This window comes from Microtus ochrogaster, chromosome 18, assembly GCF_000317375.1.
Source record: "Microtus ochrogaster isolate Prairie Vole_2 chromosome 18, MicOch1.0, whole genome shotgun sequence".
Classification (NCBI taxonomy): domain Eukaryota; kingdom Metazoa; phylum Chordata; class Mammalia; order Rodentia; family Cricetidae; genus Microtus; species Microtus ochrogaster.
In genome coordinates this window covers 58,846,797-58,862,470 of record NC_022020.1, presented here as the reverse complement: position 1 = coordinate 58,862,470, position 15,674 = coordinate 58,846,797, and the positions used below count along the sequence as shown (strand labels likewise).

At 44.4% G+C, this 15,674-nt stretch overlaps 1 protein-coding gene across 1 annotated transcript in view; it reads right to left on the bottom strand.

The window, feature by feature from the left end:
* The window catches only part of Myo5b (myosin VB), a 274,660-nt gene that overhangs the window by 122,868 nt on the left and 136,118 nt on the right, over window positions 1–15,674 (bottom strand). The window contains exon 5 of the mRNA XM_026783548.1: window positions 1,641–1,797. Coding sequence (XP_026639349.1) covers window positions 1,641–1,797 — 157 coding nt within the window. The remainder of the gene's footprint in view (window positions 1–1,640; window positions 1,798–15,674) is intronic.

Here is a 15,674-nt window from a genome sequence, read left to right as displayed (position 1 = left end):
GCCCTCGGCACTTAAGCGGATGGTTTCCGAAGCAGCTAGTTGCATGAGGCAGAGTGTTAATGTCTGGGGCCCAAACAACTGCACTTATATACACTACTGTGATTAGGACGATTCATGTTCTCACTCCTCATTCAGATTCTAGAGATTAACTACACCCTGGTCCTCTTTGAGGATGCATGTTGTTCTTACGTTTCTTCCATGACAAAGCAACCTTCTCACAGAATTCAGAAGCCTGCTTGGGCTGTAGCAGACAGTGCATACTTTAAATTATTAGTAACCACTATAATTCCCTGGGCCAGGACTTAATTTGACAACTTTCATATTAATGTCCACAGGAGGAGCATTCATAATAGCCAAAAGGTAGAAATACTTGCATACCCAGCAGGAGAGTAATGGCCGAACAAACCATGGTGCATTGTGCAATGAGACAGCCAGCCATAAAGAGAACAGAGAATTGATAAGTATGGATGAACCTTGAAAGCATCATGCCAAGTCAAGCTAACCAGATACAAAGGGAGCAGTATTATAAGATGCCACTCATGTGAAGTTCCCACAGCAGCAAGTCAAAGAGGTTGAAAACAGTTTGGCAAGAACTTGGGGGAGGGAAAAATAATTGTTTAATGGGAGCAGGGTTTCTACTGGGGTAATAGGAAAGTTCTAGAATGGGTGGTAGTGATGGATACACAAACAATGAATGCATTTAATGCCTCTGATTCATATACTTGAAGTGGTATGTTGCTGCCATGGATATTTTACACAATAAAAATTTTTGTAAATGCCCCTTTTTGTCTTAGTAACACAGTGTCTTGCTTCCCATGTAATATAGAATAAGCTCTACATTCCTTCCTTATCTGCTCCTGGCCAGTTAAAGAAACTAGAACAGTGGAGCGTCCCGAGTTACCTAGGCTATGAAGACATTCTCTATCAGAATATATCATTTAAAGAGGAGAAAGACAGAGATAGAGAGACACAGAGAATGGAAAGAGGGAGAAAGGGAATGAGAGAGAGAAAGACTCTAAACCATTATGAGCTATAGCGAGACCTAAATTGTGGAAACAACTTTGGCCTGAACTTAACTCAAGTTCTCTAAACCCACCCAAACCAGGCTCCTGTCACATGTCCTTCCAAGGACAGGACCCAGACAGCGTGTGCCTTGGCTACTTTGTGCCTCACAGGAAACTGTTTCAACAGCAGTGACAGTATCACACCTGCTCTGGCTCCCCTTCACCCTTCTCAGCAAAGACAAAGTTTCCCGGTTTCTACCTAGTCTGCCTCATTCTCTGAGAACTGCCTCCTAACGCAGAGTCTTTCAAAGTATCTACTGGTTCTGGTGGGATACTAATTTTCTGACCTGTGTTGGCATCAAGAAGGGGAGGACAGCAGAGGTGGCAGCAGGCAGGCAATGACCATTACTACAGCACACACAAAGTTCAGGGACAGAGAGCATGAAGACACTCCACCTACACTGGGGTCCTGCAGGACGTGACCAGGTCAGATGCTCTTCAGACTGGATTCAGAGGCACTCTCTGCTCTCCCTGACATAGGAGGGTGTGAACGCTGCCTAGATCAGCTGTGTCAAAGATGCTCTTTCATCATCAACACCACATTCAACCCCCTGTGATTCCCTGGGAAGGCTTTACCTCCATGATGGGACTGGATGCCAGGACCTTCTCTTCAATGTTGGTATCACTGGCTGAGCCACCAACTGTGGCAAAATAGCGCATGGCATACTTGGCTGACACCGTCTTCCCTGCTCCAGACTCTCCGCTGACTATGATGGATTGGTTCTTTTCATCTCTGGAAGGGAAAGAGCTCTGGTCAGTCACTGGCCATGGAAAGGTACTGCTGGCTGCCAGGGACTCCGATGGAGGTAAACCTGATAAGAGGCATCTCTCGGGGACAAATGTGGATAACTGGGTAAAGTCTGCCCTCCCTCATAGGCTTACACAAGCTCTGAAAATCGAAGGAAGAAAGCAGGAATGAACAGGGCTTTCAAACAGCATGAGTTCTCCATCACTCATGAGAAAGATGGCATGGCCAGCGGCTTACCCTATAGTGAGGGATACAGTGCCTCTTAAGAAATTACACATGCGCCCTTTCGTCTTTGTTCCTCCGACCCTATGCCACTCAATTCCCTAGTTTTCTTTATTAAGAACCAGAATCTTCTCTTGCACTGAGCCTAGCGTGATGGTGGGATAGATTTGGACATTTCTGTTCATACAGATGAAGGACACAAAGGGCATGCCACCAGTCTGATCTCTCATCAAATACAAGGATTGCAACAAAAGGGATTAGAGAGTAAATTCAAGTCAGAGAGAGACGATCCCTCCCATATCACAAGCAAACCCACAGTTATTCTTTTAAAATACAAAACAGGAAGACAGACAAAAAAATGAAAGGTGCATGCTTTTGTGTCCCCAAGGAACACAAGCATTCAAAGCAGAGAGGAATGAAAAGCATTTGGGACAGCGATTAGGGCAAGAAATTGCTGATGATGGTGAACCATTATCCCCTCGGTTCATAAAACCACAAGGAAGGCTGGCACTGAACTCCCAACTCTCCACTCTGATAACAGTGCCTGGTACCACATTATGTGCTCAGTATCTGCTAGTGAACTAAGAGCAGCTGAGGGCCCAGTGGATCTAACCTAATGAAGGCATACTTTAAGGACTCAGGACTCCCAGTGTCAGGTCCTATGGTCTCCCAGGCAGAGTGGGTGCAGAATAACTGAGACACCTCCATGTCGGGATACTGGCCTTGCTAGTTATTGAAGCTATAAGCATGTGTGTAAAACTGCCAGCTGTGTCCAGGTCAGGGCCAAAGCACAGGAACTGGTCAATGGTGTGACAATGTAAAGGACCCTACCCAGCTTGAGAGGAATGGGAAAGAGAGAAGAGCCTGGCTGGAGGTGCAAGTGCTTGAAAAAATCATGTGAAGGACAGGGTGGGGCTAAAGAGATTGGGCCCACAAGGCATGCCATGCAAAGAGGTCTCAGCTCATAATCATGGACAATCAAAAAGGGACCCAAGGGGTTCTGGATGGAAAGCAGATGCAGAGAAGATGAAGTTGAACATAGATGTCTTTAAATCAACCACCTAACCAAGTAATAAAAGCATAGATTCCTTGCTAGCACTTGGAGAAGGAAAATTTCCCACGTCTTCTGAGATTCCCCTTCATTCTAGGCTATCATTGCTCTCATCAGTGCCCATTTCATCTCCTTGCTCTCACAGCAACTTCACATTAAGAGGTGCCCTCCAAACAGGCCCCCAATGTGGCTATTTCCCACCTTCCTCCATTTATTTATTTATTTATTTATTTATTTATTTATTTATTTATTTATTTATTATTATGCATGTCTGCCTGCTTTTATGTATGAATACCATGTGTGTTCCTGGTGTCCATGGAAGCCAGAAGAGGATCCTTGTAACTGGAGTTACAGATGGTATGAGTCACCATGTGGGTGCTGGAACCAAATGCAGTAAGTGCTCTTATCTGCTGAGCCATCTCTCCAGCCTCCATTTTCATCCCCCTGCCCCATTTTTTGCTTTACATTGTAAAGGACTTTGGACACGATATCAGGGGTCACCTCTGTTCTCATTACTTCTATTACCAAGTCCTTAGAGAACTAATAAGAGGCATGAGAACCTAAGAAGCCTGGGAACATAATCCGGCTTTACACCTTGGCAATGGTCACATGGGTCATGCCCCCTTTCTGATGCCACCCTGAGAGCTCTCTGTGTGTAACAAGAACCAGATTGGGAAGCCACACCCAAGACTTTGGAGTTTTATTCATCTCTTATCCCTGTTGTAGAATATTAATTTAAGGTGTGTTACTTTTGTTTATGTTGCATTTGTTAAACTCTGTGAAACTGTGTTACTTTGCCTGTCTAAAACACCTGATGGTTTAATAAAGAGCTAAACGACCAATAGCGAGGCAGGAGAGAGAAATAGGCAGGGCTGGCAGGCAAAGAGGATACATATAAGAGATCTGGGAGAGAAGGGATTGGGAATGAGAGAGGAAGGAAGACTTCAGGGGCCAGCCACTCAGCCACCCAGTCATCCAGCTACCCAGTCAGACACAGAGTAATCAGGGGGAAAAAAGTATACAGGAATAGAGAAAGATAAAAGTCTCAAGGCCACAGATAGTTGGGATGATTTAAGTTAAGAAAAGCTGCCAAGAAACAAGCCAAGCAAAGACCGGGAATTCATAAGAAAGAATAAGACTCGTGTGTGATTTATTTGGGAGCTGGGTGGTGGACCCCCCAAAAACTAAGAGTCCAAAGAGCCAAAATAGTAAAAACAACAAACAACATATTCCAAGATAAGAGAATGAATGCAGGACATAGCTGAGCCGTGATCGTCAGCAGAGAGCCACATACTGTCCCATTTAACAAGGATCCAGGGAGAAACACGTACAATGAGGGAACACATGAGTGCTCTAAGGTTTCCTGCAGCAGCACAGCACACAGGAAGTTGGTTGGCAAGGGGCTCTGGATAAAACACCTTACCTAGCAGAGACAAATAAGGCACAAAGTGGCGATCCTTCTCCCTTCTCACTGTCAATGCCAAGGTGCCCATTACTCTGCACAACACTGAGAATGGCTGAGCAAGTGCTGCTCAGGGAAGGGAGTGATACACACAAGAGGCGAGAGGCTTTAGGAGCCGAGCAGTTCAAAGGTAAGTGACCAAGAAGGAAGAAAGAGAGGGGCTAGTTTATGTGACGAGTGTCAAGGAAAGAAAAAAGGAGCATCAAAGGGCTGAAATAATCAAAACCCAGCAGGGTGAGAAGACGTATATACAACCAGGGTTTCACCAGAATCACAGCCATCTATCCTCAAGTTTAAACATCTTTGCATTGTTCTGGTAACAAAGTTCAGTAGCGTGCTCCTTGCACAAGCATGAGAACCTGAGTTTGGATCCTTGGTTCACACAGAAGAGGCTGGGTGCAGTATGTGTACCTGTCATCCCAGCACTGAGGATGTAGAGGCAAGAGCATCCCTGGGACTTGCTGGCCAGTCATTCTAGCTGGTGGTTGAGAGTCAAAATTAGAGAGAGAGGCTGTCTCAAAGAATAAATTGGATAGCAATTGAGGAATATACCCAGTGTGCATGTGCACAGATACACACACACACACACACACACACACACACACACACACACACACTCCTTCGTATCCGAGTCTTTTTAGAGGACGGCTACTGGAAGTGCTCTAAGCTCCCACTTAATCTGGTGACTATCGGGGCAGGTACTTCCATGTATGCCCAAATCAGATAAACTCACTCTTAGACCACCTAGTACCTTTGAACAGACCTGTGAGGTATGTACAGCACCATGTATCCACAAGGATAATGGGGCAACGCCACCTTCAACTTTGTTCTTCCTATGTTAGCTCCTCTGGACTCAGAACTGGAATCCAGGATACAGACATTAAAACAGAATTGAATATGAACTCGGTTGTATTAGCGACTGTCTGGCTGGCTGTGTGCGCAGTTATTAACCTACCAATCACTTCAGCATCTCTTAGGACTGGGATCCCTAAGGCATAAGCTGTTCTGAGTGGCTGCCTTGATTTGGTATGGGTGTCTCACACCCCTGGCAGATTAAATTTCTAAATCAATGCTCTAATTACATTTTTTTTGCCTTTTCAAAAAGTTAAAAAGCTATTCAGTACTCATCAAGTCAAGTTCAAGCTGCACAGTTGAGCACGTGAACCCCTCTACAATATGATACTAAATCATTAAGAAGTATGGGGCAATCTAAAAGAGTGTAGCCTCCTGATCATGCTAGAGAGGAAAATCTGCACACTCAATATCTGCTACGAGATCATATGATGGTTCTGTGAGTTGGCCACAATGGATTACCTTGTCTATGAAGAGCACATACCTTCCCCAGCACTGCATCTGGGGTACTCTCACAACTGAAGTTCCTGCAGTATGGACCCTTCGGAGTCATCCTGACTCCCTACCCTGGGCATCTCAGAAAAGGCAATTTCTCCTCTCTTGAAGTCTAGTGCCATTTGTTTTGTTACACTTTTAATATGTTGCCACCTGTCCTGTGACCCTGGTTGCAGTCCTTGCTGCATGACTTCCATTTGCCTCCTTTCTCTGGCATTCTGTCATCTCATCTCTAAATCAGAAAGCTATGACATGGGGTCCCATGTAAGTCTCTTCGTTTTTGACATTCAATCACTCTACAACTGATATATTAATAGGAGCAATGGATAAGTGTAGTAGGAGCTGCGGGCTGCTTCCTGCCCAGCTCCTGCATGGCTAGCTTTACACCCAAAATAACAACACACAAATTGTATTCTTTTAAACACAGCCTGGCCCATTAGTTCTAGCCTCTTATTGGCTAACTTTCACATCTTGATTAACCCATTTCTAATAATGTGTGTAGCACCATGAGGTGGTGGCTTACCAGGAAGGATCTTAACCTTGGAGAGGAGAGCTATAGCGTCTCACTTCCCTTCTTCCCAGCAGTCTGTTCTGTCTACTCCGCCTTTCTAAGCTGCTGTCCTATCAAAGGCCAAGGCAGTTTTTTTATTAACCAATGAAAATAACACATAGGTGGCCCACCTACATCAGATAAGGGAATGATTAGTTGCCAATTTTAGGACATTTGGGGATGGGCGCAGAGATACATGAATACATGAATAAACACAGAATCCTACCCAACTTCCTTCAAAAATTACAACCAATGTTGGCTTCAGCCATTCGGCCCACTCATAGAGACGATCTAGATGATGACTTGAGTCAATCAGGTTTTTAATAAATCCTTTTCTCCTAAGCCCAGTCAAATTCCCCTTTAGAGAAGGCAAACCATGGCCAAGAAACCTACGGCCCAGCTGTTATCTGGAGTCCAAGCTGTTTCCTAAATGGCATTCACTATTGCAGACAGAAAATGCCTGGAAAGACCTGTGCCTTACACCAGAGCAGAGGGTTCTGAGATCATCAGCTCAGCCATCTACAGCTCCTGGCAATAGGCCTGATACCAACATCTACATCCTTCTTCTAGTCACAGCTCACCCTATTCCCCCTTCCTTGACACCCCTAAGTCTTCTTCTAAGATTCCCAACACAGCACTTCAAGCTGAGACAAGTGACCTCCCCTGCCCACTATTCAGGTGGGTACAGAACCTGGCACATGGGGTTGTTGAGACATGATCTTCTGGTCAGCCAATGATCAGTTTAATCCCCTGCTGAAGGGTGCTTTGTTTGGGCTTCATTTGTCATTCATGTTCTCCCAATCAGCAACACACATACAGAAGTCAAAGTAGAATCCTGCTTGAGTCATCTCTGAGCTTAGAGCTCTGCTCTGGAGGTCTGACTCTCAAGAAACTGACTTGGCTGTGACTTGTGCCCGGGTTTCCCACCCACACTTAGGTGGTACCTTTGGCATTTCCTACCATCCAACCTAATGCTTTGCCGGCCACATCAGTTGACATGTATGGTGCTGATCTGAGTTCCCAGGCACTGGCATTGAACCCTCAGTGTCCCTGTTACTAAGACCCAGGGAATTCAACTAGAAATAGAAAGCCAGGGCTTTGTTCGTGTGGGCCGTCTAGCCTCTTCTCTCCCTCGCCCTAGAGCACAGAAGCCTCCATGCTGGTGACGCTTCTCTCCCGCTCAGAACCGAAACCAGCTCATCCTTCTCACTTCAGCTCCAGGACACGGTCTGCTTTCCTCTCATAAATTTCAGGTCAGTCCTTATCTGTAAGCACTGGACAGCAACTGTCTAACCTCTTCCTCCTGTCCTTTACTGTAGAGGGCAAAAAGGCCTTGTGCACACAGATAAGCACCGGAGAAGCCAGGAAAGTCAAATGCACAGCTCATCTCTTCAATGGAAAGAAGTGTGTAGCTGTTCTTCCTGGAATGCCAGGAACAATATCATTTGACACCTGGATGATCCTTTGCTGTCTGCTGGCACGGGCTCTGTTTTAGCTCCCAGAATTTATGTTTCTACTTATCCAAGACCTTTTTGCAAAAATCTTGAACATTGTTTTTAGACCATAAAACCAACTGTTATGAGTGAGGTCACCTGTACTTTACAACAGCTTAAGTGACGTCTATGATATCTGAGGGCCAGGTCATCCTGAGACCCACAGGTGTTACGTTTACCTCAGTCAACCTCCCTAGACCCTAAATCCTGGGTGCTAACTCTGAGTCAACAGTACCTATTCTTGTGAAAGAAGCCAGAAGTACTTTGTAAGGAATTTCAATATAAACATGTCTTAAATTGGGACTGAGTTAACTGCTATCTGAATACCTTTTTCAAACATTGTGCTGTGCTTAAATATGGCTGGAGTAAAATGACCTGGGCCAGACTCTAGAAGTCCTGGTCCAGCACCAGTTACAATAAAATCGGGCTGAGCAGAGTTTCATTCTTGTCTCTTCATGGATCATCTTTTCCCTGCCTTCTGGAAACCTGCAGGGCGGTCGCCACACTTAACCTTGCCTTCTCACATGACTTTCTGGAAACCAGCAAGGCTTTACCTGCTCCTTGCTGTTAAGCTGCCTCTAAGGAAGAGCCACACTGTACTGGGTACAATGCGTAGGCAGCCCAGCTCCTTTCCAGCTTCACTGCCTGACAGTCTTTTCCACCGACTATCCACACCCCACAGGCTGTGTCCCCCATTCTCTCCCGCTCTGTGACAGCCTGACGCTTTCCTAGATCAGACTGATTGCCCCACTTTCCATTTCACAGCTCTTAATGCCTGGTACTCAATCATATCATGCCTCATAACATCTCACTTATAACTGCTCTTTAATTTAATTACTAGCCATTTACATCATGCCCATGTGTTTATGTAGTTCTTAGTCATGTATCTCACACTTAATAGCCATAAAATCAACAGATATCAATCTCCATATTTTAAAGAAGAGAACTCAGAAGCTGAGCATATCCAAGGAATGTGCTCACAAACCCTGAGCAAGAGATACATCATGTCAAAACTCAAGCACGGGTTTGTGTATCTGTTCAACCTTCCATGGCCTCTCTCTTCTCTATGACCATTCCTTTCTAGTTAATGAAGCAGTGTTAACAAATCTAGCCCTAATACAAGGTGAATGTGTGCATCCTTGGGATTGATTGGCCCACTGTCAACTCCTTTGCTCAAACGTACCATCTGTAGAGGTCCTTCCCCAAGCACCCCATCATCATGCCACTTACTCCACAATTTACTAAGGTATTAATCATCTACCTAATGTTCTTAGACTGAAGTCTCATGATAAATAACCTCAGATACGAGGACTTGGATGGGCAGTGCAGCACCTGAACTGCACTACAAGGATAGCCTGCAGCCTCGTTGACTTATATAGTAGCAAGTGCTGCACTTAGAGCCAGAGCCCCTTAGAGTTGTTCAGTTTCCTGCCTGTAAACCAAACTGGCTAACCCTGCCTTTGTGGGCCACTCACGCCTGAAGAGGGCTAGCCGTGTGGAGCCTCAGACAGGCACAAATCTCAATCTCTGAACTTAAATCTCTGGGAGAAGATGAAGAAGTGGGAACATCACCCACTTAGTCTCCTCGAACCCAGTGTGGTTGTAAACCAGGAGGCAGAGCAAGTCTGGTTTTGTCAAAGCACAGGAAGGACTTGTCATCTCTGACATGTTGTTAGCCATTCTGCTGTTTCCTCCATAGAGGCAAATCATCTGCAAACCCGAGTGTCATGATATATTTTGTTCATCCCAGGGATAATCAAGCGACTGTTTCTTGCTGTCTACTCTCTAATTTCATTGTCAACACTGCCACTGAAACACACAGTGTCTACCATGGTAGCAGTGGGAAACCACCATGCTAGATCAGGAACGAACTGTTCAGCAAAACTGTCTGTGTCAGTACCAAGGACAGAGGTGCTTGCTATCAGACTGGTGGGGAGGGGGAAGTCACAGAGAAACTGGGAAAGAATGGCTATTTCAAAATGGCAGCGTTGTATCCTGTCTGGTTTGATAAACTCAAACAAAATGAAACAACCAGAGATGGACTAACAAACCTATATTAATATAAAATGATAAAAACCTGCTGAACAGCGAGGGAAGAAGCTGCAGAGAGAGAGAGAGAGATAGAGATATTGGTAATATGGTATTAGGGCAACTGGGGAGAAGAAGGTTAGTTTGGAGGTAAAGTTAGGCGAATGGGGATCCGGACATTGAAAACTTTAGGGAGGTGTGACCTAAGAGCCACATAGTCACAATCACTGTAACATTATGGAGCTCTGTCCCAAGATCAGGAGCAACATAAAAAAAGACTGCTGTGACAAGAATCTGGCCAGATGGATGCAAACAAACCATTTGAGGAGCAACCAGCAATCCAAGACCGACAGAGGGAAGGGCATGGATCCAGACGTTGGAAGAAGGACACCATATGAGAAAATGAAAACAGACTTCTGGGTAAAGGATAGCCACTCAGTGCAATTTACCTCCCAAGCATCATTTCCCACTTCTGCTTCACAGTGGTCTTAGGAGTCAGGAGCTTTTTAAGAACCACACAGGTGTAGTATAACACATGTAATAGCAAAGGGGACACAGTTCAAGCAGGCCCCGTTCCCTGTGGGTCCGTCTCCACCACATCTGAGAGAACCTCTGGGAGCTCCATCCAGCCCAGTTCCCTGGAGTAAAAGCAGGGACAGACCGGGGACTGGCCCTTGTGAACAGGAGTGTGCCTGTTCCTGGGCTCTAATTTTGCTACTGTTATGAATTGTAATGTAAATATCTATATGCAGATGGTCTTATGCTACCCAGTGAAAGGGTCATTTGAGGGGTCCTGACCTACAGGTTGAGAACCACCATGCTAGAGCATTGTTAATCAGCTGCTGCATGGATCTGCTCAGGAAAATGCAGCAGATGTGTTGTAACTTCCTTAGGGTCCATGTTACCCTGTGTACAATGTAAACAGCTTTAGAATCTGGGCGGAAGAGACTAAACAGCCCTTAAGTGGAGAATGCAGGAACTGCTCTTTCTCCCCAGCTCAGAGAACAGGCGCCATTGCTTTTCATTCTGTACTCCAGCAAGACTTATGACTCACCCAGAAAATCAGGCAGTTTCCTCATTAGCTGGATTTATATTCCTGAATTTCAGCGTTGGGAAAGCAGTACAGCTGCATGGTTTTGAAGTCAGAGAAATCAAATGCTACCAAGCAGGGCGGCACAACCTGTAACCCCGGTCTGAGGTTAACTAGGTCCAGGTTATTTTAGAGCGTCCACTCCACAGGCTATGGGACTAGCTGTAGAAAACCCATGCTTATGGGCCCCTCCTTCCCCTCATGCATCTGCTGCAAGGCTCTCACACTTAATTCAAGGTTACCTTTTCCTGTCTCCAGTCCCCTACAAGGAAGAGGCCCTAGACTCATGGACCAGAAACTGTTTCCTCAACCACTGAAATAATTGAGACATGGAGGGCTGGTGGGGCTGGGGGACAGATGTTTAGCACAGATGGTGTAGGAGCCGAGAAGGCCCATTCAGGACATAAGACTGTAGTTAGGTGGTACAGAGTGCAAAGACATGGGGTGAGCAAACTAGCACAAGTCTAGTGTGCTGTCGGTGCTCAAACATTGCATGATGAATGAATATATACTGTGGGCGAGAAAAGAAACCTCAAAATATTGCTTGGCTATGGAAAAGTACTGCTAATTGCACCCATTCATGCCAGTTATTTGATTTCTATGACGAAATTATGCAGCACAATGATTATGAATAGCATTAAACCCGATACATGAATGCTGGTGTAGGCTTCATTCAACGGCAAAGATAAATGTTCCATCTTCTGAGTTACTGCTAGAGTTTTTCAGATGCGATGGATTTCTCTCTCTGGGAACAGAGACACACCTGCAGGATAGGGAAGCCAATTGTCTTGGGGCTCTCACCTGTAGCTCAGCAATCCAGCCAAAAAAACTTGAGTGTTCTAGGAGGCAGATAAAATAAATGTCTCAATTAAGCAAATGGCTTCTAAGAAAACTATCAGGAGAAGCAAACAAGGAAATTTCATGCTAAAGAAGAACTTGAGCCTCAGTTTCTCAATGACTGGGTCAGAGTGTGCTTAGATTAAGAGTTGGGAACGAAGGTTCCAAGAAACACTGGGGATGATGCGATGGAGGGCAAAATCTAAATTAGTGAGGTTGGTGGCACCTCTGCCAGGCTCACGGGAAGAGGTTTGGGGTCCACATGGTCTCCATGTTCTGCTAACAGACTGCGCAGTAAGAGCACTACATCCCTCTCCCTCCAGCAGGGCTTGCGGTAGACCGGAGGGTCTCTGGATTCTCAGAACACAGGACTGGGCAGGGGAAGGACAACAGCATTTACCGTTCTTGTATACCAAGTGGCCAAGACGGCAAGAGAGGAACCGTGTCCTCACTAAGCACAGATTATGCAGCAGCTGGCTTTAACTCCAGGGATCCTCTTCTCCAGCTTCATCCCCAGCTTTGGCAAACACCATGCCTCTCACTTTGGTTACTTCACCAGCATGAGCACAGGAGTGAATGGTGAGAGTGACGATGGTACAGGGAACGAACTTGCCTGACCACACCAAAGGAATTCCTTGGCTGGCTCAATTTGGGTGGTGTAGTCTCTAATTGTAGGGTAGGTCTTGGTCAGAATTCCACTGTGTTCTGTGCCATGGAACCTAAGCGAAGACCTGCAGATCCAAAGGCTCAGACTAACATACAAGGCTGACTATAGCAAAGTGCACACAATGGGAATGAGATGTGAAGGACTGAGAGGTCCGGGTAGAAGAGGAGATACAGAGGCAGGAGACGAGAAATCAACTTGACCAGGCAAGCTTCATTCATCATCCAAGAAGAAACAGTACTGGTGGAGATTACAAGGAACCTGCAGTCTGTTCTGAGGGACACAAGACCTGCACGCTCCAATCAAATGGGATTATTGATGCTTGTTATTCAGCCTGCGCCTCCTTCTTACATCTTCCTTCATGTGAAAAGTCCCCCCAAATTTTCCCTTCCCTAGCTCCTTCCCCTGCTCCCTTACTATTTCCTTGAGGCTGAATACAAAGATCATCTTTGGAACCCCATGGTGAAAATTCTCCTAAAAATGGCTATTCCTCCCTCTAATGGGTCACCTCCTACAGTTCTTCTCTCACTTCTTTCCTAAGTGAAAAGAGTTGAGAACAACAAAGCTGAGGAACACAGACCAGGCATCTTAGGTCCAGCATTCTTTCTTCCCACCATGCCAAGGTCCTTTAACTATGTTATGCACCCGACCTCAAGAGCTGCTGGCTTCTCTGTGAAACGCCTGCTTCCGACTGAGGCATGTAAGCAGGTGCAATCTGCCTGAAAGTTTGGTTGATAATTTGTAGAATGGCAAAGCTCAAGGCAGGCACACAACCCACATCAGAGCTATTCATCAACAGTGCTCATTTATTCACTGGTCTCGTCGGTACAGTGTCCCATGTCTGTGGCTCCCACAACACAAATGTATGTCATCCATAACGTCTTTAAAGTCATCCGAGTTCTCAGAAGGCTCACTCTAACGAGCTGGAAGAGACCCAGTAATAGAAAGCAATCACTCATTCGTTAGGCAAGCAGGAAAACTTGCCGAATCTCAGACACCCATCTAACAAAATTAAAATTGAGGTTCTCTTTTTCTCACCCATGCAAGATCTGGATAGTCTGATGGGTACCATCTGGAAAATGCTGTCGAGAAGGGCCACCTGCATCTCTCCACTTCTCACAGCACCCCTCCCCACCCACAGCTGTCAGAGTTTAAGACAACAAAGATAGGAAGACACCACACTTAAGTCACTAGCTGAACTACACACTCACATCCTCTGGGCAAAACCAGGCAGCATCATTCAAAGAAAACAAAATCTGCCAATACTCTGCCAGGTGGGAATGCAATCAAGACCTTGCCTGTAGCCAACAGTGTCTCTATTGATGGCTTACCATCCTGCCCTCTCCCAAGAGCCTTTTTATACAGCACACATGCACACATATAAAGCCAGGAGTTAATAAGAAAATAGAGTTGGGTAACACAAAGCAAAATTCACCATAATCAATAGAATATCTCCCTATTCTACAACATTTAACACCTTAATTTTCCCTCTGCTACCAACAGTTTAGCCTCACCTAACATTTGCAGTAATAGTCATTTTCAAAACTGAAAGCTGTATTTTTAAGTATCTTTCAGTGGTCCTTTAGTGTCACTTATCAAGATCCAGAGTTTTGTATATTGATGTATGTTTTCATTTCCCATTAAGTCACATTAGTGACTTAACAGCACACCTGAAAGCTCTAGAACAAAAAGAAGCAGATTCACCCAGGAAGAGTAGAAGACAGGAAGTAATCAAATTGAGGGCTGAAATCAACAAAATAGAAACAAAGAAAACAATACAAAGAATCAATGAAACAAAGAGCTGGTTCTTTGAGAAAATCAACAAGACAGACAAACCCTTATCCAAACTAATCAAAAGGCAGAGAGAGAACATCCAAATTAACAAGATCAGAAATGAAAAGTAGGACATAACAACAGACACTGAGGAAATTCAGAGAATCATTAGGTAACACTACAAAAACCTGTACTCCACAAAATTGGAAAACGCAAAAGAAATGGACAATTTTCTAGATAGATACAATATACCAAAATTAAATCAAGACCAGGTGAGCAATTTAAATAGTCCTATAAATGCAAGGAAATAGAAGCTAATATCAAAAACTTCCCAATCAAAAAAAGCCCAGGGCTGGATGATTTTAGTAGAATTCTACCAGAACTTCTAAGAAAAGCTGATACCTATACTCCTCAAAATGTTCTGCATAATAGAAACATAAGGAACATTGCCAGACTCTTTTTATGAGGCTACAGTTACCCTGATACCAAAACCACCCAAAGACTCAACCAAGAAAGAGAATATAGACCAATCTCACTCATGAACATGGATGCAAAAATATTCAATAAAATACTGGCAAACTGAATCCAAGAACACATTAAAAAAATCATCCACCATGATCAAATCAGCTTCATCCCAGAAATGCTAGGCTGATTCAACATATGAAAATCTATCAATGTAATCCACCATATAAATAAACTGAAAGAAAATAAGCCATATGATCATTCATTAGATGCTGAAAAAGCATTTGACAAAATCCAACACCTCTTAATGACAAAGGTCTTGGAGAAATCAGGGCTACAAAGCACATAGCTACATATAATAACAGCAATATACAGCAAGCCAACAGCCAACATAAAATTAAATGGAGAGAAACTCAAAGGGATTCCACTAAAATTAGGAATAAGACAAGGCTGTCCACTATCTCCATATCTCTTCAATATAGTTCTTGAAGTTTTGGCTATAGCAATAAGACAACAAAAGGAGATCAAGGGTATTCAAATTGGCAAGGAAGAAGTCAAACTTTCATTATTTGCAGATGATATGATAGTATATATAAGTGATCCCAAAAACTCTGCCAGAGAACAGATACAGCTGATAAATGCCTTCAGTGATGTGGCAGGATACAAGATCAACTAAAAAAAAAAATCAGTAGCTCTCCTTTAGACAAGTAATAAGGAAGCTGAGAGGGAAATCAGGGAAACCTCACCTTTCACAATAGCCACAAATAACATAAAATATCTTGGGGTAGCACTATAAAAGAAATGAAAGACTTATTTGATAAGAACTTTAAGGCTTTGAAGAAAGAAACTGAAGAAGATATCAGAAAATGGAAAAATCTCCCAT